This window comes from Nansenia antarctica (assembly GCF_963989245.1).
Source record: "Nansenia antarctica genome assembly, chromosome: 1".
NCBI classification, from domain to species: Eukaryota; Metazoa; Chordata; class Actinopteri; order Argentiniformes; family Microstomatidae; genus Nansenia; species Nansenia antarctica.
Window position 1 is genome coordinate 44,438,580 of NC_137674.1, and position 23,898 is coordinate 44,462,477.

The 23,898-nt window shown below is 42.8% G+C and overlaps 1 protein-coding gene across 1 annotated transcript in view; it reads left to right on the top strand.

Annotated features, from left to right (window-relative positions):
- Positions 1-255: 255 nt before the first annotated feature.
- kiz (kizuna centrosomal protein) overlaps positions 256-23,898 on the top strand; it is a gene marked incomplete at both ends in the record, with an annotated part of 31,314 nt that continues 7,671 nt past the window's right edge. The window contains 13 exons of the mRNA XM_080523160.1: positions 256-320; positions 814-876; positions 1,406-1,568; positions 3,170-3,253; positions 5,076-5,682; positions 5,909-6,191; positions 14,563-14,682; positions 15,535-15,699; positions 17,131-17,281; positions 19,860-20,019; positions 21,079-21,195; positions 22,767-22,847; positions 23,186-23,255. Coding sequence (XP_080379286.1) covers positions 256-320; positions 814-876; positions 1,406-1,568; positions 3,170-3,253; positions 5,076-5,682; positions 5,909-6,191; positions 14,563-14,682; positions 15,535-15,699; positions 17,131-17,281; positions 19,860-20,019; positions 21,079-21,195; positions 22,767-22,847; positions 23,186-23,255 — 2,129 coding nt within the window. The remainder of the gene's footprint in view (positions 321-813; positions 877-1,405; positions 1,569-3,169; positions 3,254-5,075; positions 5,683-5,908; positions 6,192-14,562; positions 14,683-15,534; positions 15,700-17,130; positions 17,282-19,859; positions 20,020-21,078; positions 21,196-22,766; positions 22,848-23,185; positions 23,256-23,898) is intronic.

Consider the following 23,898-nt stretch of genomic DNA (forward strand, 5'->3'; position numbering starts at 1 on the left):
GGCACATAGTATAGATAATCCATACTTTGGCATTGATAATTTGTAGAGCACCACCATTTTTAATGCGCGAAATCCGATCCTAGACCAGTGTTCAGTGCCAACCCTCTTTTACTTCCCGCGTGGACCGACTGTTTACCACAGGGGGGTTCTGGGAAGCGGTATTCATGGCAACCAACATAAACATGTTTTCGCGGTAGCTTCCTCCCGCTAGCTTTTTTCCTCAAACGCAGCACGAAGGAAAACGACCAAATAGTCATGGCTTTCTGTGAGGACAAGTATTACAAAAGAATAGGATTTATTCAACAAAGTATCCATGAAAGGTAAGATTCGAACCTTTTTTCCCAGTTTGGAGCTAGGCCTTTTTGAACACTACGAGCTTGAGTTAGGGACTCTTCCGGTGTACTCTGTTTCATGTGCGGGGGTCCAGCTTCAGTCGTGGCGCTAGCTTCGCCTTCCGTGCATGTTTTATAAGGCTCGTACTAGCCTGCTAGTTAGTTGGTGAGTGTCTTGAATGTGTGATGTCGGTCACAACTGACCTTAGCTTGCAAGCGAACAACAAAAAGGCACAATCAGCAGTAGCTAATGAACACTAGCCTAGCCTAGCTAGCTAACTGGGTAGCCTGTCAGCACGCTTGTCTTTGCATTGCTCTCCCTGCGTCTACTTCCACACTCCACAGCAGGAGTTGCATTACTTGTGATAGATATGGGGACACTGTCCAGCTTGTTTGTATTGTTTTGTGTGCTGCCTGTTAGTGAAAAGCGATATGGCAGGCTAACCTACTCCCACCTCGGCTGTGTCATCTGTCATTGTAGGGAGAAGAGGAGACTGGAGTTGGAGGGAGAGCTGTTCGCCTATTCCAGATCTGATAAGCGAATGTAAGCTTTCCCACCGCAAGAAACATTGTATTTGTTCGCTTACCGTTTTCTCATAGCTCATCCCCAATCACTGGGCCTATTTGGGCACTAATTTATATGTTGCAGTAGCCTATATCTAGTTAGTTTAACTAGTTTAACTATCACAGCACATCACTCTGCATAAGTGAGTGTAATGTGGCACGCATGTAATAATACGGTAAAGTCAATCTACAAATGCGTGTAAGGAGTTATTATATGATGGCAGGTTTTGTGTCAAATCACACGCACACGCACACACCCATACACACACACACACACACCACACACCACACACACACACACACACACACACACACACACACACACACACACACACACACACACACACACACACACACACACACACACACACACACACACACACAAAATATATATTTATAAAAAAGAAAACAATAATAATAAAAACACTACTAGAATAGATACTCTAGAAATCCAGCACTTATTTGTAAGAATGCTCTTATATTATAGCCTACTTCTTCTTTGCCTTTAGCTCTCAGATAAAGTCTGCCAAACTCTGTGGATATCTCAAGGAAATCTGTGAGAGAGAAAAACGAGCGAAAATGAGAAACCTTGAGCTTCTGAAAGATGTGGAGTGCATGGAAATGAGCCTGAAGGACCACTATCCTGACCGTGGCCTTCTGCATCAACACAAGGTATAACTGAAACAGGCCTACAATCTGTTCAATGTGTAGTCTTGCTTCTATCAGACTGGTATTGATTTGGCATACACTGAGTAAAATATGTATGATTCTCTGCAAGCTCAGATTTATTGCTTTTTTAATAGAAACATCAGTTGTGTGCCACCTAATGCCACAGACACACTGGTGGGTGGCAAACACTGATGGACAAACACCTTTTAACTCTTCTTGCTGTACACTATCAGAGAAAATAAATGATGACATGACATAGGCTATATTTACAAAATATAGGACTACTCTTCCTTATTGTGAAATATCTTAGTATCATGCACTAATTGCTACACACTGTAGGGATATTTACCCGCAATTGCTTGATGTAACAATAGTAAACACTTGAATACTGCAATTTATCACGCAAGCAAATGAGCAAGAGAGGAAACAATGAGCGAGTCAGATTATCACTTAAAACTCAACAACAGTGCTCAACAGCTTAATATCATATTAACAAAATTGGTTAATTATGACTCGCTAAATTAATTGCCCAATATGGAGAGACTGAAGCTCCAGAGGTTTATTTCCCCCTCAAGCAGTCGCTTTGTGTCCTCTTTATGCTTTATGGCTCATACATGTTTGTAGATTTGTTTGAAATTATTTCCTATTGTCACAGTGGAGGCCAATATATTCTATCTCATTTTCAGTCACCTGCTTATTATATATAATACTGTAATTAAGTAATCAAGCAGTCAACAAACCATAAAAAGATTATTTTCTTTTTTTTACACAGTGACACCCAAGTGATATTTTGATTACACTAATTCAGGTTACTGGGCTACTATGTAATTCCACAAACACATGAATTCACAAATAATTCAAAACCAGTTGTTACATGAATGTGTATGTATTACACTGTAAATGCACTTCAGCAGCAGAATATTATCTTTCTGTCATTTCTATGAACCTTACACAAGCAAACAGACACAAACAATGCCATCATTTATCAATACAAACATAATCGTTACCACTCGCTGTAGAATCAGCGCAAATAGATAACAAGTGTATTTAGCAGTTTTGATAAACAAAAGTAGCCTCTTTCTGTGGAAATTGCCTTGGATGTTGGAGTTAATCCTAGTGCCCTTAACTGCGCCATTAGACTGTTTAATTGGAGTTGGGATTAGGGCAGTCAGTCTGGCTACTCAGATAATTGATTAAGAGTGTTGGCAGGCAGTGTGGAGGACACTCACTGGGGAATAGCCTACCCATAGTGACTGACTCTCTCATTGTGACACTTTGAATTTCACCAGTCCTTTCTTTCCACATCAAAATGTGTTTGCAGAACATGTTTAAACACAGTGTTACCATTTTAAAGAAAGCTTCAGTGTTGACAATTATCCAGATTATGTCAAATTACCTGTGCTATATGTTAGTAATTGTTATTGATTGACAAACATGCTAGTAATTCTGACTGACTGATAATCACAATGTAATAAACCATGATTGTGTGTATTATTCAACATTAATGCATTGAGTTACGGTGCGATGGAAATGTGATTGGTAACTATTAGGATGATGCTTCATTTTTTAAAATGAAATGTTCTTTTCTTCCCCCTGATTCACAGACGGAGTGCTTGAACCGAATTTCCACATTCATGTTAGCGAGGGGGAAAAAAGAGCTGGAAAGAGACACGTTTGAAGCAGACAAGGTAACATAAAGCAACACACATCTTTAAATCAGAAAATTATATATAAAAAAACTAATAGAATATTCTACCCCAATAATACAGGAAATCTTACAAAATATGTTTACCCATCATTAATAGAATAGAATTGTTGTAGCAAATGCAACATATTTATCCATGATTCCTTGTACCAGTCTCACTGTGTTGACAGTCAAGTGCACTCTACTATAGACGCTTCTCAAGGTTGTTTTATTACATACAGTGGTGACCAACAGTGGTGACCAACCATATTTATGTGGTTTATCAACACAAACACAAACAAATGCATACCTTGTGTGTATATTGTGCAATAGCAAAATAACTTAAATGGTCTCCCAGTGACAAATCTCTCTTTTTTGTAACCCAGGTTACAAAATGTGAATAGCAATTCATTTGACTACAAGGATAATGCAAATCTTGACTCTCTCAAACTGTGTTTTTAGGTCTGGACCAACAAAGAAAAGTATGCAGAGCAAATGTGTAGAGGAGTTTTATACATTTAAACTGTGTATCTGCAATAGCGCAGGTGTCTAATCCTGACTGGTGCATCTGTACAAGCGATGTAGTTCAAGCCCATAGCTGCTTCTCCCTTCACTTAAAGCAGTTAAAGCTCTTTTAGATGAAATGTCTAAGACATCTCATAATAACTTGGAGCATGCTGTCTAGAGCAGTCACTTGTGACTGTGTGCAAAACCCCCCTCAGCTTGGCGATATTGTAATGAGCAAAATGGTACCGTCACTCCATTATGCATACAAGCCATTGCTGGCAGTGTGCATGTCCCTCAGGCTGCAGCATTCATTAAGGAAGCTTACCGGGCTGAAAGCTGGAGACAGATGATAACGGGATATGATTTTCATATTTAATACATTCCTTGGAAGAGCACGCGCGTGCCGCAGATTGATAGAAGAATCAATTGCTACTTTAGTGAAACACTTTCTACTTTGCCCTGCAGCTACCGATGGAATCACTCAGCCAAGAAATTAACTTTTCCTCTTTTTTACCTACTTTGTGGATCTGCTGGGCAGGCTGCATGGTTTACAGTGAATGTTATTAAGCAGCTAACTGTTTGGTATTTAAGACTCTTATCAGAAAAGAAACAGAAGCCATGCTTTTTGTTATTATGTTTGGAGGAAGGTTTTTTAGCTCCTCCTCTGTGCTATTGCAGACATGAATCACAACTGGTGCAAAGGATCGCTAATACGATTAAAAGTTAAATCATTGATCGTGCAACATTCTTCTGAAAGAGCGTTTGAAAATAATTCTGACCTTGACCCAAATAAACTGCCAACATTTTAACAGAAAAGAGTGATGCTTTTAAACACTCTAGAGTTGAAGTTATTTAGGAAACCCTATTTACTATTCTTGCATTTCAGGAGAATACATAGAATTATAAAAGCACAGACATTTAAGACCAACATGAATCCAGGATAAAATAGAAGTCTTTGCTGCTCGAGATTGAAGGGTGTCCTTGTCTAACCTCCTTGTTAATGGTGCTTCATGTGTTATTATATTTTTTTCCAATGAATAGTTGAAATGCCATAGTCATCGTTATTCCCATTGCTCCAAATTAAAATGGGGACTTGTGACTTGAAGAATCTCAGCACTCTTGATGATTTAATTCGAGAATAATGATGTCAAGTAGTAGTAAATTGTTACTTTAATTAGAATTAGCAAAAAAATACCTGTGTATCCCTAAATCATATGCAACACTTGTTTTAATAAGCTTTGAACATTTACCATAAATGCACCTGTGTACAGTATATACAGTGTCCATGTGTGTATTTTATTGATTAATTCATTTTTCAGGGAGATTCATATGCCCATCCCCAGGATGCGTCCCTCTCCCACCTGGCCTCAGGTTTTTACCAACCCGCTGCAATATTCATGGGTCGCCAGACCTCCAGAGGGACCGTGTCTGAAGATGCCACCACAAGTGTACACTTACACCGAGCATCGCATCGTTCGCCCAATCACCGCTCGCGCTCCTCCGAACGCCCGCAAAGTGGCCTTTTGAAGGACTCCAAAGTTTCCGGAGAGCTCCGCGCCGACAGCAGAGCGCGTTTATCAGATGACATTTCAGGCTCAAACGATTCCCCAGACGGCTGTAATTTGAGTGACAAACATGAAAGGACGGTGGCGGTGGTTCCATCTGTTCGTGCCTTAACAGCCGGAGCCGGCGTGCCTTTTGGAGGTGATGAACAACCACCTTCACCCAAAGTGACCTTGAGGAGGCCTGAGAAGAATACTCCATCTCCGAGCAGCATTGGCCCTGTGTGTGACAGGAATTCACCTGCAGAACACACTCAGTTTAGAGGGTCTGCCCATCAGGAGCTCATAATGGAGGACATGGAGAGAGGGCCTCAGGGATCAGCACCTGAAAAAGAATTGGGAATAGAATCTCAAGAAGTGCTAGGTTGGTGATCTTATTCCTAGAAAAACGTTTTATGTCAGTAGATACTGTGGTTTCTGAGTTGTTTAAACAGGACTTATTCTTTTCTGAGCAGTTCAATAGAAATATTTGCTTTTCAATGTTTTATGTATTAATTCTTCAGTGTATTACCGCTTTATATTCTATATATATATGTTTGTTTTTTTAAACACACAGATATTGAAATAACCTGTACTGCATGTGTTTTCAGAGACATGTGAGAGTGTTAGTCTACCCAGTTCCAGTGTTGACCTGTCAGTGACCAGTGGCAGTGACCTCTCCATCTCTCTGACTGAATCTGACCTGGAGGAGCTGCCTGAGGGTGTGGTCCAGACTGACAGCCCACCAGGCCAACCAGAGAGGAGCACCACGCCCAGGGGGAGTGACCTCCGCAGCACCAGCGTACACAGTCATGCGTCACTTGGCTCGGCAGAGTCCAACAACAGACCTGAATCAATTAGAGAAGCCACGTCTCCAGAAACACCATCGGAGAGGTATGTATGAGTTATGTCTATTACATTATGCAGAAATGTTGGTAGAATAAATGTCACTGAAATTAGTGAACATTGTGCCACTTTCATTTGTCAAATTATTTTCTATTGGTCTGTGTGTTCTGTTGCCCCTTATATATTATAACATGGTCTAAGTGGAGTGCTGCACTCTCCTACTGAAAATCACGTGAGCTGCATGGATGGGGATGTTCCAGAGTGGCCAAGCTGAACTGGGCCCGTAGATAATAAGTCGGCTGCACTGGGGGAGCTGGTGAAAAGTGCAAAACAGTCCCCACTGCCACATCTGCCCCTGACAGAGAGGATGGTGGGAGTTTTTTCGCTCCACGCGACCGTACTCAGTGCAGCTCAGCAGCCGCAGTGAGAAACATACCTTATAGGGAGAGCTCAGGACCCGTGACAAACATTATTGCCGTAATCCACGGTAATGCCATAACAGAGCAATTTTCTGCTTGAGAGACCTCAGGAAGTCCCAGTGGAGGAGGAAGTGTGGGGCGCTGTAGAGTGTTCTGGAGGGTGGGCATGTGGACAGCACTTTAGACCCAACAAAATCCAGCGCATGGTGTCCTCTGAGTTTGGGATGGATTGGGCATTTGGGTCCCACAGACCTATGTTCTCCTCAGATAGAGGCCGTAGTCATCTCAAAGACATGGCGCCGTATACTTAGCCTGTAATAACCTGAACAGTTTACTTAAAATGTCCTTGTATAGGCTGTGAATCTGAGGTCATCTTTCTGGGGACACTCACAAATGCACTGCATCTTTTTGGTTGTGGGTGTCTTATCCTCCCTAAATGGACTGCAAAATGTCAGTGATTCTGCTTTTGCGAGGTTCACCATAGGTTAAATATGGCTGCAGGGGATGACAGTATTGTGTAGGCTAATTGCTGTGTGGAAATAGTATTTTTTGCTCATCCAACATTAAGATTTTTAGCTAGTGATGAATTAAGATGTTTTTCACCGTCCTATGCATTTTCAATGGCTATCTTTTCTTTTCTTTTTACCCAGCCTTTCGATTGCGTGGTATCCGTGACAACAGGGCTGACATAGAATGTACATTCTCCAGAGAGTAAAGAATGGATGTTTGTGTGTGTAAGATGGTGTCTTTGTGTTGTCTGCTTTAGTGTTATACCATGACCTAGAGGAACTACATGGAGGGTCTGTGTGTGTGTGTGTGGGGGGGGGGGGGGGGTGCTTTCATTGTTGACATGGAGCCTTGTATGTGGAGAAAACCAAGGTTTTGATGTGATGCTCAGAGCATCCAGTGACCAGCACTTTGAGTCCTTACTCACTGTCAAGGTTAGGGCTTACAATATACCACTTTTTCCATTCAGCTCATTGGTAAGGAAAACAAGCCTGGGTAATTCATTCGATTAAACCGTTATCTGGTTATATATCCTTCCACTGGACTGAGAGAGAATATAGCATGGAAACATCCGGAGGTTTCTTCAGTGCTCATGGCCTCATTGCTAATGGCCTCATTATGTGCTTTCAAACAAGGAAGGCGTACATGCTACCCAAATATCATCCTTTCTTTGCTTATTGTTCTGTCCATGAACTAGACTTGTTGTGACTATTAGTGCAGTTGTTACAATATGATGTTGTATAGGCATCAGGTGTATCTTAGGAACAAGACGTGCATTACTTTAACATAGAAGGAGATTCATTATGTTATTGTGCTGATTAGTCTCAATTTCCTGGTTATTATACCCCGACTAATAGTTGACGGCATTGGCAGAGAGAGTCATATAGACTCCAGATTCCATGAAACTCGATTACAGGTAAATCGGGCTTGTTTTCATAATTCGTGATTATTCCAGGTCGAGTTCCATTCCCTGAATGTGGCTGAAATAATTTGCTGTTGCAATGCTATGCAACCAATCCTTCAGAACAAACGTGGTAGCGACCAGGTTTACGGTCTGGTTTAAGTTAGATGTGTGTCAACAATGTCTCACAGGCGGAAACTAAATCCCGAACGACAGTTCCTCAAGTGTCTTTTTTTGAATTATTTATTTATGGGTTTTTCAGTTTTACAACACAAACACACAGGTAGATCACAAACATATCAACAGAAAACAAAACAAACAAACAAACAAACAAACAAAAAAGTAAACAAATAATAAAAATATTGATAAAAGAAAAACAATTACAACAACAACCACAATATATATATATTATCAAAATAAATGCAAAAGTAAAAAATAAAATAATAATAATAATAGTACAAAGGTCAGATAGGTAGTTGGATAGTTAGGTCAAGGTCAGATAGGTAAATAGGTCAAGGTCAGATATGAAGGTAGGTAGGTCAAGGTCACTGCTAAGTCAAGTCCTCGTGTCTTTTTGGAAATATTAGGTCCCACCTTTTACGAGATAGATAGATGATTTGATATTTTGATAGATAGTAGGGGTGTACGGATCGCCCCCCGCGGTTCGGTAGGCATGTGTACCGCGGATCAAATGCAAAATGTATTTTATTATTAAAATAATAATATTACTTAATGGGCCAGTTTCACAGACAAGGCTTAAGCCTAATCCTGGACTAAAAAGCATCTTCAATGGAGATTTTACATTGAAAGTGTGATTTAGTCCAGGACTAGGCTTAAGCCTTGTCTGTGAAACCGGCCCAATATTAGTTAATATCTCTTGTAAATCACAATGTAGAGTAGCCATGAAAAGATAGACGCGACAGCATTCTTTGTTTTACTCTAAAGCGCAATGATAGGTTGATAATGCGCAAAAAAAACAAAACTGTTGTTTACTCACTACACGTGAAGCTGGCAATTCACAGCAACAAGTGTATCATGGCAAGCGCTAGTAACATCGGCGGCGGAGAAGAACTTGAAAGGCCTCCCTCGTCATTTAAATCCCATGTATGGGAGCACTTTGGCTTCTCTGTCAATTATAACAATGATGGAAGAAGGGTGGTCGATAAAAAAGTAACGGTGTGTAAGCACTGTGCAACGAGAAAGTCGTACGAGCATGGCCACACATTTGACGCGAAATCACCCTGGTGTGTTGACGGGAGGCATGAAAAAGGCAGCTCGACAACTTCTGATAATGTAGGCATTTTTTTCATACCATATTTAAAGGAAGGTTTCACTTTATTATTTAGTTAAAAGTGGCATGAAACATGTTTATCCGTCTGCTTTAAAGAGCCCAGTGATTCACTGCTGCAACCAGGCGCCTCCTCCCTCTCTCCTATTGCACTATAATTTAAGTTTAATGTGTATTTCAGTATAATATGTAATGTTTGAGTGTAGAATATGTTAGATATATATTTGACCAGTTTTGACATCTTGAATGTAGTTTTTTTGTTTCACAATAAAAGTTGTGGTTTTACGGAATTCAAGGAAAAAACTGTTTTTATGTATATATTTTTTTTAAATCGTGTTGATCCGATCCGTGACTCAGAAACCTCGACACGATCCGATCCGTGAGTTAGGTGATCCGTTACACCCCTAATAGATAGATAGATAGATAGATAAAAAGGTGTAAAAAGATAGGTATGAGTATCAGCTTGAATCGAGAATAGCAGAGTGGTGTGTCTGGCACAGGGGATATGAAAGCCAGCTAGCATTCAGGAGGTTGCTGGTTCGATTCTTGCCTCAGGAGAGAGTGGTTGACTTTAATTTAATGTTTATTTTAACATTTAACAGAAGCCTTCATGCAAATCGATTTACAATAAATACAGAGAGGGGTGCAACAGTTTGGGCACCCCTGGTTTAAATGTCTGTTACAATTAATCTCCAAGTCATTGAAAGCAAACCTGAACACTAAATGCTACAAAGTTAAACATGACACATTTCTGCAAAATGTAAAGCAAGGGTTAGGGTAACCCTTATTTTAACCCTTTTTTAAATGATAAAAAAGGAAAAGGGCCCTGTGCAAAAGTTTAGGAACCCTTTTGGATTATTCTTTGTTACCTTTTGAGAAGATGATTACTAAGGCCCAGACCAAGGTGGTTTACTTGTTAGGGCTTCAGGTGAATATAATTCCAGGGTTGAACTATATATTCTGAAGTAACTCCATGTTCCTCTAAACAGTTGTCCAAGGATGGTCATTCAACTATCCAAGATAGTTCACTTCCACCATCAAGGAGAAGGCTACAAAAAAGTCTTGCCATGTTTCAAACTACCCTTTTCCACTGTTAGAAACATCAGAAAATGGAAAATAAATGGATCAATTGAAGTCAAGGCAAGATCTGGAAGACCAAGACATTTTTCAGATAGAATGGCTCGTGATCTGGTGATAAATGCTCAGAAGAACCCACACATCACTGCAAAAGAGCTACAAAAAAGAGTAGCAAACACTGGTCTAGTTGTCCACAGGACAACAATACAGCGTACCTTAAACAACAAAGACCTACCGGTACATGGCCGTGTTGCCAGAAAGAAGCCTTTTCCTACAATCTCACACAAAATTAAGCGTCTGAAGTATGCAAAAGAAAACCTTGAGAAACCTGAAGCCTATTGGAACAATGCTTTGGACTAACAAAACCAAAATGTAACATTTTGGCCACAACTAAAGAAGGTATGTTTGGAGAAAAAAGGTTGAAGCATTTGTAGAGAAGAACACCTTGCCAACTGTTAAGCATGGAGGTGGATCCATTATGCTTTGGGGTTGTGTAGCAGTTGGGGGCACAGGCAATATTGTGCGGGAGGAAAGAAGAATGGATTCCACCAAATATCAAGACATTCTAGAGGCTAATGTTTGAAGGTTAGTCCAGAAATTGAAGTTGAAGAGAGGTTGTGTATTCCAGCCAGACTGACCCGAAGCGTACCTCTAAATCAACCATGAAGTACTTCCAGGAAAGACGGATGAAGGTTTTGGAATGGCCATCACTGTCCCCAGACTTGAATATTATGGACAATCTGTGGAGAGATGTCAAACATGCCGTGCATGCAAGAAGGCCGAAGAATATTTCTGAGCTAGAGGTGTTCTGCCAGGAAGAATGGGGAAAAATTCCCCAAACAAGAATTGAAAGTCTCTTAGCTGGCTACAAGAAGCTCTTGCAAGCTGTTATAGTTGCACGAGGAGGAGTTACAAAGTACTAGCTGATAGGGGTGTACCAGATCACCTAACTCACGGACCGGATCCTGTCATGGTTTCTGAGTCATGGATCGGGTAATTTTTTGGATCAACACAAAACTTTTCTAATAAAACCTGCTTTTTCCTTGAATTCTGTAAAAACACCACTTTTATTGTGTGAAACAAAAAAAACTACATTCAAGATGTCAAAACTGGTCAAATATATATATAACATATTCTACACTCAAACATTACATATTATACTGAAATACACATTCAACTTAAATTATAGTCCAATAGGAGAGAGGGAGGAGGCGCCTGGTTGCAGCAGTAAATCACTGGGCTCTTTAAAGCAGACAAATAAACATGTTTTATGCCACTTTTAACTAAATAATAAAGTGAAACCTTCCTTTAAACATGGTATAACAATGGCTACATTATCTGAAGTTGTCAAGCTGCCTTTTTTCGTGCCTCCCGTAAACACACCAGGGTGAAATTGTCAAATGTGCGGCCATGATCGGCGTATTGCCTCCCTCATACGACTTTCTCGTTGCACAATGCCTACACACTGTAACTTTTTTATCGACCACCCTTCTTCCATCATTGTTATAATTGACAGAGAAGCCAAAGTGCTCCCATACATGGGATTTAAATGTCGAGGGAGGCCTTTCGAGTTCTTCTCCGCCGCCAATGTTACTAGCACTCGCCATGATACACTTGTTGTTGTGGATTCCCAGCTTCACTGTGTAGTGAGTAAACAACAGATTTTTTTTTTTTTGCATTATCAACCTATAATTGCGCTTTAGAGTAAAACAAGGGCACGCAACTGTCGCGTCTATCTTTTCATGGCAACTCTACATTGTGATTTACAAGATATTAACTAATATTATTACTTGGTTAAATTGTGTGATTGATCCGCGGTACACATGCCTGCCGAACCATACGGATCTCCCCCCACGGTTCGGCAGGCATGTGTACTGCGGATGTTTAACTTTGTACCATTTAGAGGTTAGGTTTGCTTCTTTTCACTTAGATATTAATTGTAAATGGCATGTTGACTAGGGGTGAGATTCAACTTTATTGTTATTGCAGACTACAAGCATCAAACAATGAAATGCAGAAAAAAGTGTATGTCAGAAGCTGGATTCGGACCCCCATCTTAAAAGAACACAATGATCTGATGGCAGCGGCTAATACCACTCTGACATCCTGGTGATCTGATAGTGTGTAGCCTGCTGCTGATATAACCACAGTTTCTTGCCAAACCATTTCCCTCACCTTGTTAATTGCGGCAGTATTGCACTTTTTTACTTCTTATTTTTTAATCTTCATAAAGATCCATAAACAAAGCGCTGCCCTGTCATTTTCCAGTCTTAGTATCTTCTTTTCGACAATCGGCTCTTCTGGGCTGCTTATAACTTGTGTGTGTGCCCAAATCGAGAATTTCCAAACTGGACTTGCGTGAACATTGACGACACAAGGCTGATTCTAATTTGAGGAATCACTTGAGTTGAATCGCTTGAATCCCAATCGATAGTTGCTCGAACCAGGCTTTTCTTTTAATCGCGAATGTACTAATCAACGTACGTGGAATACCCCCCTATCCACCAGGCCTGTTAGTACAATATTTCACCATCCCATTGTGTATGCTGACCTGACACCAATCACTCCTGTCAGACCATTACATGTGGGAAACCTCCACTGTACACGGTATCAGTGTAATATCACTCCCAAGAGACTGACCTCTATCTCCCTGCTAACAATACACTCCTGATGATATTGGGATATGGACATACACACACACACACACACACACACACACACAAACACACACCAACACCCAAAGTGAGGTTAGAGACCTGTCAACGGACCCCTGACAACAATACCGGCGAGAGGTCTGGTGCACACACAACAAATTAGTGTTTTTTTTTATTATTTTTTATAAAGGTCCCCTTTTGAAGAGCACTGACAAATAAAGTGGAGAGAAAGATGATGACTATTTCAAGGCCCACGCTGACGGGGTGAGAAAAAAAGGCAGAGCTTTTGCCCATGCTACTTCAGCCGCATTGAAGAGGACTTAGCGCAGATGGATTGTGCACTACAGAATGTCATGGATATAATTCAAGCTGCCAGCTTAATCAGGATGTTACCAGGAAACAACCTGCAAAAGAGAAGGAGCAATTGTTTGCTGCCCCCTAACCTAGCAGCCCATTAGAGATTGTCATAAATTCTTTTTGCCCCTTTTATGTTTGGGGGGCTCAGGATCTCGGGCTGGGCTTTTCTGGAGAATTCAATGAGGGCCACCCAGAGCTTAATGCTCAAGAAAGAGATGGATTCCCAAAATCCACATGCATTAGGCATCCATCTCTCATTTTACAGCCTCACAATCACATGACCAAATTAAAGTGTAAATCTCTACCCCAAAAGAAAGAAATCATCTTAGTCTTTTTCTTGTTGGGAGGTTGGTCTGTTTTAGTGTGTGTGTGTGTGTGTGTGTGTGTGTGTGTGTGTGTGTGTGTGTGTGTGTGTGTGTGTGTGTGTGTGTGTGTGTGTGTGTGTGTGTGTGTGTGTGTGTGTGTGTGTGTGTGTGTGTGTGTGTGTGTGCGTGCGTGCGTGCGTGCGTGCGTGCGTGCGTGCGTGCGTGCGTGCGTGCGTGCGTGCGTGCGTGCGTGCGTGCGTGCGTGCGTGCGTGCGTGCGTGCGTGCGTGCGTGCGTGCGTGCGTGCGTGCGTGCGTGCGTGCGTGCGTGCGTGCGTGCGTGCGTGCGTGCGTGCGTGCGTGCGTGCGTGCGTGCGTGCGTGCGTGCGTGCGTGCGTGCGTGCGTGCGTGCGTGCGTGCGTGCGTGCGTGCGTGCGTGCGTGCGTGCGTGCGTGCGTGCGTGCGTCTGTGCGTCTGTGCGTCTGTGTGTGTCTGGTCTTTTTGATTTCACGTTTTCTAAAAATGTGATTTTTCTTTTGTTGTTGTACGTATGTAGTTGACCATCTGTGGTACAAAGTAATTTTGAAATTATCAATCATATTTGCTGTAGTTTTGTTATGGATTATTATTTTATTACCCCTCCCAGTTAGTTTACATTTGATTCATCCCTTGCTTTTAAAACTATTCATCTGCTTTTCTGCTACCTGCTATTCACATCAGCACAAAGAGATATTGAATTGATGGGTTGAAGGCCCAGTTCATACAAATACTACCATAGCACCCTCCATTAAACCTTGAAACCCCTGGAGAAAATAAATGACCTGGAAATATCAGTTAACACAAATATCGATCAAAGCAGTCTGCCTTTTTATATCTCTGTTATAGTTTAATATGTAATTTAATGTTCTTTCAGGCTCTCAATGGAAGGCTTCTTTAATCTTCTGGGGAACATCGAAGGTCGACTCCACGGAGAAGAAACAAATCTGTACAGGGATTCATCAGCTAGTGATAGAAAACGCAGTGAACTGATCAGGTAGGGTGTGTGCCATTTGTATTTGCCTGTGTTCAGCTACAACTAGTTTTCATCATCATCTTCTGTAGCCTTCATGGATCTAGAGGAAAATGTATTATCCTGTTGCCAAGGGCTCTTACTTAAAATTAAGTGTCATCACTTGGCACCAACAACACTCTTGCAACACATCTTGGTTTCTAAGGGTTTTTGAAACACACTGGATTGCCATAGTAACCACACTTCGCAGCAGAATTATGGTCCCGGCAATTTGGAGTCAAGGAAATTCAATGGCTCTTTTTTAATTTGAAAGCGGACCACTTTCCCAAGTCTGTTTTCTAGAGAATTTACAAGACAAAAATAATTGGAAAAAGTCTTATCAAGAAGTGTTTGTCGTTGAATGGCTGCAGAGAGAGAAAAAGTTTCAAACTCTTTCCCAATTATGCCTTCCATCATGTAGGCAAACATAAAAGTGCTAAATGATGCCATCTCGTTGGACGGTGATTGGTGATCTCCTGCTGTGGCCTTTCGCATATGTTTACTGGTGTGTGTGTGTGTGTGTGTGTGTCTGTGTGTCTGTGTCTGTGTCTGTGTATGTGTGTATGTGTGTATGTGTGTATGTCTGTATATCTGTGTGTGTGTGTGTGTGTGTGTGTGTCTGCCTGCCTGCTTGCCTGCCTGCCTGCATCTGTGCATCCGTGTGTGCGTGGGTGCGTTTTTGTGTGTGTGTGTGTGTGTGTGTGTGTGTGTGTGTGTGTGAGAGAGAGAGAGAGGGAGAGCTTGGAACAGCTGCTTGCTGTGCTCCGTACCCCTGACCTGCGGGGCTGAGCCCCAGGCTCCATGGGGATGGCTCACTCTGCTCTATATATCTGGCAGCCTTTGTAACGCCGGGGCAGCCTTGAATGGAGAGGACCTTGGAGCATGTGGAGCAGTCGTCCTTCATCAGCTTCAGAGGTTGTCATGGAGCATGTCAAAGGGATGCCTGTTACCCGAAGAGATAGTTAGCACTCACTGCTCCACCACCAAGCCCATGAAAATAAGGTAAGGTCTCTGTGAAGCCACCACCACCAGCAGAAAAGGCTTTTTGATGTCAGTGTTTTTGAATGTTGGGTCATCAATCATATGAGGCGTTCTATTGAAGCTTTCATGAAGCCTGCGACAGGTGAGACCGTGAAATGATCTACAGGTAATGCTGGTCAGCAATGTTTAGACCCTCTGATATTGAGTCCTCTCATGATATTGAGCCAATGGTTGGTGCTCGCTCCCTTGATGTTTTTCAGTTCTATTAGCACTGTTTTCATACGTTTAGCACTTTTGTTATGAATTCTGAAGCCATTTACTTTTTAATTATTTTTTGGAAAGATGGCAGATGTGTGCTCTAAAAACACCAGAAGTTGGTGCATCCTCAAGGTTCTAAAACCCTTCACTGCTCTTGTGCGTCAATGTCTCTCCTCCATGGAGTGTTTGCTAACGGTGAAATCAGGCCTGAGTGTGTGTGTGAAGATGGAGACATTGTCAAATCCTGAAATAAAATGTGAGCTGTAATGGAGTAATATTAGTGCTACAAGTGACAGAGTTTAATAGACCGATCTCAGCGCTCCAAATGAAAAGTCAACAGATATTAAAGATGATGTCCACTTTTCAGACAAAGAACAGATTACTTCCTCTGTGTGTTCTTGTCAGTTGAGCTGGAGTACAAGGAGGGGGGAAAAAGCACATTTGGAACACTCGGTGAGATTGCAATCGAATGACCGTGAACATGTCTCCACCGTCCACAAATATAAAGGTCATTTGGCTAACCTCCAGCGGTAGCACTACATGTGTGAATGTCACGAGCAAATGAAATGCCCTATCTTTTGACTTTCATTTCTTTTGATAATGACATCTACCTTGAACTGAAGCTTTGCTTTGCCTCAATACTCCATTGATTTCATAGAGACCTTTTTTGCTGACGTGTATTGAAGAAAAAATAACTAGACGAGTCCTTTATACTCTGGTTTTCTGTGTGTGCCCACTGGTTGCTTTTCCTTTTGGGACTGTAGCCTGTACTTAGAGCTTATTTGAAAAGAGTGATTTGAAGTTCACCGCTAGACAAATAAGTTCATTGTTTGTCTTGCAAATTTTCACTGTTACACTATGATTCCACCTTTTTGGGATGCACCAAATTGTGTTCATTGTGGAAAATATGTTTTTATCATAAAACATGATGGTTCATGTTTGTGAAGTGCTCACAGCAAAGGTCTAGAAAGATAGATCTGTGCAGATAAACAGTTTAAAAAAAACATTGATACTGTACATAAGTCAACATTTACAAATCTCAGCCATTGAATGAATTGTCCTCAACGTGACATGCTGTCATAGAATAACTCCCTCTCTCAAGACTGCATGTTTTGCTTGTAATGGTCTTACTGTGCACATCCAGACGGTCTTCCTCACCCTCCTGTGCTGCTGCCTGTGTGTGTCTCCCGCCAGCTCCAGCCTTCCCCGTGACGCCGCTCCGCTGTGGGATCGCTGGTTCAAGCACGCCCTTCTGCTCAAGGACCACCATGTCCTCAGCACCGAGCGCCTCGTCCAGCTGTTCTCCCCTCTGCTGCTGGAGCAACACGCCTCCTACAGCCAGAAGGTAGCTAAAGCACCACACACAACACACACTTACACACTGTAAATACAGAGGAGTGCTACCCTTTTTTAAAATATATATTATTTGACATAATATAAAAAAAACTATAAGATAAGATAACATGGGATTTTGTTCTGCTTCTATCAAAGATAGACGCCGTTGTTTAGAATATCAGTGGTAAAAAGGTGAGGTACTGTGGGCCCTCTTTGTCTTTGGTGTGTAATTCTGGCCTACTCATCGGATTACTCCACACGGTGACCTGGACCAAACGGAGACTCTGACCCGCGTGCTAATCGCAAATAACAGCCTCTGCCCAGACTCCTTTCATCCGCTGGTTTATTTCCCCATGAAAAACACAAGGCATTAATTTGTTATTAGCTGAAGTATTGCCGTGGCCCAGGCCCTGTGTGTGTGTGTGTGTGTGTGTGTGTGTGTGTGTGTGTGTGTGTGTGTGTGTGTGTGTGTGTGTGTGTGTGTGTGTGTGTGTGTGTGTGTGTGTGTGTGTGTGTGTGTGTGTGTGTGTGTGTGTGTGTGTGTGTGTGTGTGTGTGTGTGTGTGTGTGTGTGTGTGTGTGTGTGTGTGTGTGTGTGTGTGTGTGTGTGTGTGTGTGTGTGTGTGTGTGTGTGTGTGTGTGTGTGTGTGTGTGTGTGATCGAGGCGACCATTCAAACCTTCCTTCTTCTTGTTCTTCACAACAGAGGCAGCAGCGGTCTTTGAAATTCCCCACTCATTGACCTTTCAGCAGAGTATGCCCAATTAAACCGGGGCATGAAATTACAGTGAATATTCACACACCTGGCGTACGCTGAAAGATGATGCTCACAGTGAGGACCCTCATTGTACCCTCATCTTCCTCCGTCGTCTCGCAGTCGCTTTGTTTGTTGTTGTTTTTTTACACCTCCCGGGGTGAAAGCTGTCGCGCTGGAACATTTGATGAAGTGTACTGGATATATTCACCCGTATCAACAAAGAGGAAGTGTATTTACTTTGTGTTTTTTTTCTCCAAAGTTGATTTATATTCGACTTATTTCTATTCAATTTCCTGAAAAGGCCTGCTAGTGTTTTAGCGATGGTTCTTGTCACGGGGAGAGGTTGTTGCGACGCTCCTGACACTGGTGAAAGAGGCTGTAGAGAGGCTGTAGAGGCTGTAGAGGATATAGAGGCTGACATAGGCTGTAGAGGCTCTTGAAAATATGAACTGACAAAGGGAAGAGAGCTGCCGCTATCCCAATCATCGTGTCCAAGTGCACCAGGAAGAGCTTGAGTGTAAACCTCTCTCTTTCTCTCTCTCTCTCTCACGCACTCACACACACACTCTCACACACACACACACACACAACTACCATCTCTCTTTCTCTGTGTCTCTCTTGCTCACACACACACACACACACAAACTCTCTCTCTCTCTCTCTCTCTCTCTCATATACACACACACACACACACAACAGCTCATTCTCCTTCGCTCTCATACACGAGAGCAAACAGCATTTCCATTCACGTCTTGCCACACAGCCTCACCACTCAGTGGCAAACAGGAGCATGCAGCTCGCATGCACACTCAAAGAGACCCTTTGAATATTCAAGTACCAAGAGTTGCATTCATTGATATTGGAAATGCAGTGGTTTGCTTGTGCCCTCCACTCCGTGGTACATTTGACTAAACTTAGAAGAAAAAAACAAAAAGAGAAAGATACCAGAAACACAGATCAAGACATTTTTGATTTTGCGACCACGTCGAATACCACTGTATGAGAGACAGATCAGATTGCCGTTGGTGTCTGTACCCATCTTAAGGATATGAAAGCACATACACACTGCCAGTCTCCCCAATGAGACCCGCTGATAACGACGTGTATTGTAGACACACTTAAAGTTTGTCCATGTGGAAATCCTCCTGATCATCCCCTTCATATTAGTGCTCATTAAAAAGTTGCAAACAGCCATCTGAAGCTGAGAGGCGAGCTTTGAAGGCAGAAGAAAGAGGGGGCAGTATCTCTCAGATGACGATGGCTGGGTTTGATACGGTGAAAAAAGGAAATCGGTGTGGGGCATCTCCCTCCTCCTCCTTCTCCCTCCTCCTCCTACTCATCACACGGAGCAGCTCCTCCTAATTGTGTATCCTCATCGCTCCCGGAGATAAATGAGTGGAGAGGAAGGAAGAGAGCGGTTTGTCTCAATCCTCTCAGCCAAGTGGCGATATCGTAACGTGTTGCACGTTAGCGCCAGGATGATTGCATTCTTTAGGTGCTCGCCTAATCTCATGGATGAGAGGAGTTAGAGGGAAGGATGGAGAGAGGGAGGGAGGGAAGGGAAGGAAAGGGAGAAAGAAAGAAAGAAAGAAAGTGAGAAAGAAAGAAAGTGAGAAATGATTTGTTGTTGGTTAAACTAGAGAGAATTGTGGTCATTTATTGATTGATTGATTTATATTTAAAAAAATAAAATTTTAGAAATGCGTGTGCGCTGCTCTGTATCTCAGCCAGGGCCTGGGTAAATGACTTGCTTAATCGGTAGGAGTTCAATTTGACGCTCCCTTCACAATGTGGGAGCAATTAGAGTGTGGTTTTAATTTGCTGTGCTTGCAGGCCAAAGTGTTGCTGAGGACACTTCTGTCCCGGTCCAGTGAGGAGCTTCCCTCGGCGACCAGTGAGTCGTCCTCCTGCAGCCTTATCTCACTCCTTGACGACGGCACAGAGGTCCGACCAGCCAGAGCAGCTCTGGACCCCCGCAATGCTGGGACACAAGGTCATTAATCCCCCCTACCCCTACACACACACACACACACACACACACACACACACACACACACAGCTATCCCCTTCCCCTACACACACACACACACACACACCTATCCCCCTCCCATACACACACACACACACACACACACACACACATTTTTTATCCATATTGAGCGGCTACCGATAATAGCAGATATAGAGCAATACCTTGCTAACTGTTTAGCCTTTCTCTTGGAGATGTGGGCCATCTGAAGGTCCCTAACCACCAGCTTGTGAACATGACCCAGGCTGCCAAAAATGAAAACTAACATTAATCCCCCCCTCCCCTACACACACACACACACACACACACACACACACACACACACACACACACACACACACACACACACACACACACACACACACACAGCTATGGCCAGTATAAAACAAACCTTTTAGTAAAACAAACCTTTTAGTTCAGGATGATGAAAGAATATGTTGTTTTAGTTTATTACATAGTGAGGAGACAAAAATTAAACGGGCAGCAGCTTTTACGTTTGGTCAGACAGGAAGCAAGAGTATGAGAGGCAGAAAGAGCATAAAGCAAGTATAAACCACTTTTCATAAACCACCGTGAAATTGAACCAGAGAGCGAGGCTGCAGTTTAGAGACACACCTACGCACCACCCTCAAGGCTCAAGTAACCACCCACAAGTAATGAGGGAAGATGTGGGTATGACACCGTCCAATGATGCCTGTGTTTCCAGACCTCCGCTATTTCAAATCAGAAGTAATTTGCAGACATCGGAACACAGCATTCCAAAGTCAAGAAAGTCATTAATTGCACAGTGAGACAGACAAGAGAGAAAGAGAGAAGGGGATATGAGTGCTTCTGGTGCACTGCCATTTCATTCAGTTAAGTATGAGCAATCACAGCCTCCAAAAATGAAACTTCTCGTCTATGAAAGAACTCACTTTCACCACAGGCCTTTGTTTTGTTTTTGATTTTGTATGAATCCCTCACAGACACAGCCTTCATAGGGCTCTCTATTCAGACAAAAGAACCCCCCCACCGTCCCCCCAGCCCTGGCCTCCCCACTGCTTCCCAGCTTCACTGTGGGCTTCCCTTTTCTTACAGGAGTACAAAGTGGTGAAGAGGACAGCCAGGAGGAAAGCCTTGTGGAAAGTATTCCTAATAGAGGTAAAAAGGCAGCGCGCCGAGCCTTGCATTCACAGTTTCTCGGTGCTCTGTTTGTTTTTGGTCCCCACAAGCAGAACCATAATAGGTTCTTTTAAACGGATGGCTGTGGCAGGATGATCAAGGTGAATCTGCGGGTCAAAGTCCCACCTGAAGAGCTGCACTGGTCCCGTCTAATTATCTTGGCGAAAACAGTGCATGTTTTTTCAGCCGCTGATCGACGCGACGCTGGGGCCGATAGGCATCGTTCTCTGGCCGAAGTCGCATTACCGCGGGCGCTTTAATTATCTGGATGCCGGGGTGTTACCGAAAAAAAAAGATCTGTCATGGGTTCTCATTATCTTCTAAACAATGCTGTGCTGAAGCAAGAGACTTGAAAAGAGACAGAGATGTGAAGGCATCCTGAAAGCGGCTGGGGCCCACTGGTCCCAACCCCCCCCCCCCCCCTCCCCCCAGCACAGACCTTAGAAATGGAAAACCATCCCGTTATTACACTTCAAAATGCCATCGGATTTCATACTGAGCTTTTCATGTGGGAGCATCCCTAAGGTGCCAGGCCCAACAAAATCTAGAATACAGTTTTCTTTTTCTTTTTTTTTTTGGTGGGGGGGCGAATCGCAACTAATCAAAAGCCAGGAAAAAAAGAAAAGCCTATTTGTAGTCTTAGTTTCATGGAACGTGGCTGGAGCCACTGCAGGAGAAACTCACACACACACACACACAGAATGATAACTGAAAGTTAATGAGTTAAACATGTGTGGAATATAGCATGTATAAAGCATTTATTTTAGATGAGCCATATAGCCTATAGGGCCGTAGGCAAACCAAGCACAACGGGTGGATGCTTAGATTTAATTGGCGTTTAAATTGGTCATGGGGCCTACTGTAGTCTCCTCTTAAGAAAAGAACCTAACCCTGACCGGACTCAAAGTACTCTTTGCTACAAACAGCCTCCTGTGATGTGAAACCTCAATCTCTGTACTTATAACCAGATATGGCTATTTCTGTTATTTACCAGGTTGTGTTACAGCATCAGGATCATCAATGCCATCACTGGCCATTTAGTATCCTCGGCTGCCCTATAGATGTTTTACCACTGATTATGTCTCGTTTTCAAACACGATACCTACTCCACTGTATATGGAAGTCGTTAGGCGCAGCTTGTAAAAAAGAAAAACAATCAAAGTATTTTCCGTGTGTGGGGTGCCTGCCAACACGATGTCGAGATAATGTTAGTGGGTGATTATTGTCTCGTGGAAACTGTTGCTCCCCTCTGCCCTGTGTATGTGCAGGGCTTAAATCAACAGCTTAGCCGCCCTGTGTCGTGTCCTGTTGTCGCCCACTTTGTTCATCGCAAGTCCAAAAGACTCAGCCACCGAAGCGAGCGTGTTGTCTCATCAAACAGAGAGCCTCTGAAAGTTGGAAACCTGGGTCTTGAGCAAATATTTGACTGGGGCATTTTGTGTGTGTGTGTGTGTGTGTGTGTGTGTGTGTGTGTGTGTGTGTGTGTGTGTGTGTGTGTGTGTGTGCGCGTGTGTGTGTGTGCATTTTTTTTTTTTTTTTTTTTTTTACAGAGACAAAAGCATATCAGCTGCTTAAACAATCTGCTACGCAGCAGAGGCCACAGAGCTCCAAGGAGGAGGAGGGTCTGTCAGGTATGAGGAGACACCACCATCTCTCCAGCCAGCCAGGCAGCCAGTCACTGTGCACCTAACCATTGGTCAACACTGGCCATATGTTTCCCCATCTCATAAATAATAGAATCTGTTTTGAAGGAAGAAAGCTGCATTTCAAGTGGTTCAAGTGTTTCTTTAGAGTCAACTTTTTTTTTAACTTAGTTTAATATATTGTACTTTTAGACCTTTCACTATCTCCCGTAGTTCGTAGACATTAGCGTTAATCATATTAGCATGAATGCGAATACACAACAACATAGATGTCCTAATAAGATGCACAAATCAAATGGCTTGATCTGTCGTGTTTTCTCTCTAAGGAGTAAATGATGACCATGAAGAGGATATGGGGAGGGTTGAGCGCTCCTCTCATCCAGGCCCTTACCCTGGGTAAGAACATTATTGTTATTCTCTCTGTTGGGAAACGGGCCACCAGACACCAAAGTGGATGATGTACATTTGCATGGCTCTCATAATTCACAGTTAATTTCCATGAGATCAAGGGTGGGCCACCCATTAACTTGTGCATAAAAACAAAAGCCCTGAAGCCTCACTCTGACTATTTATAGGCCCCATCATGTCTCAGGAAGAAATAAAAGCAGACAGTTAACCATCAAAGCCAATCAATCACCCCCCCCCCCCCCAAAAACCACGCTGTTTCAAGGTTGGCACTAAAGAGCACAAACACACAAAGTCAAGTAGAGGACTTTTAAGTATGAGTTGAAATGATCATCATCCGTTCATTTTCTGAGCGTGCCCTGTCCCGAATCACGTTTAAGATGCTCAAATCAGAGCTAGGAAAAGAACATCCAATGGTAAATAGCTCAGTGTTGGCCAGGCACTCGCTGGCTTTTCCCTACATTAGAATAAGCGACTTCATCAAAATCAGCAATTGTGGCGCGGCCCTCAGAGCACCTCTTCACCGGGAGCCCATTTGGGTCCCGGTAATGGCTGGGTAAACGTTATGAGGAATAATCTTCTCTGATTTCATGTGATTACCGGCACCACGCTGACACAAGGGCCTGAAGTCTGC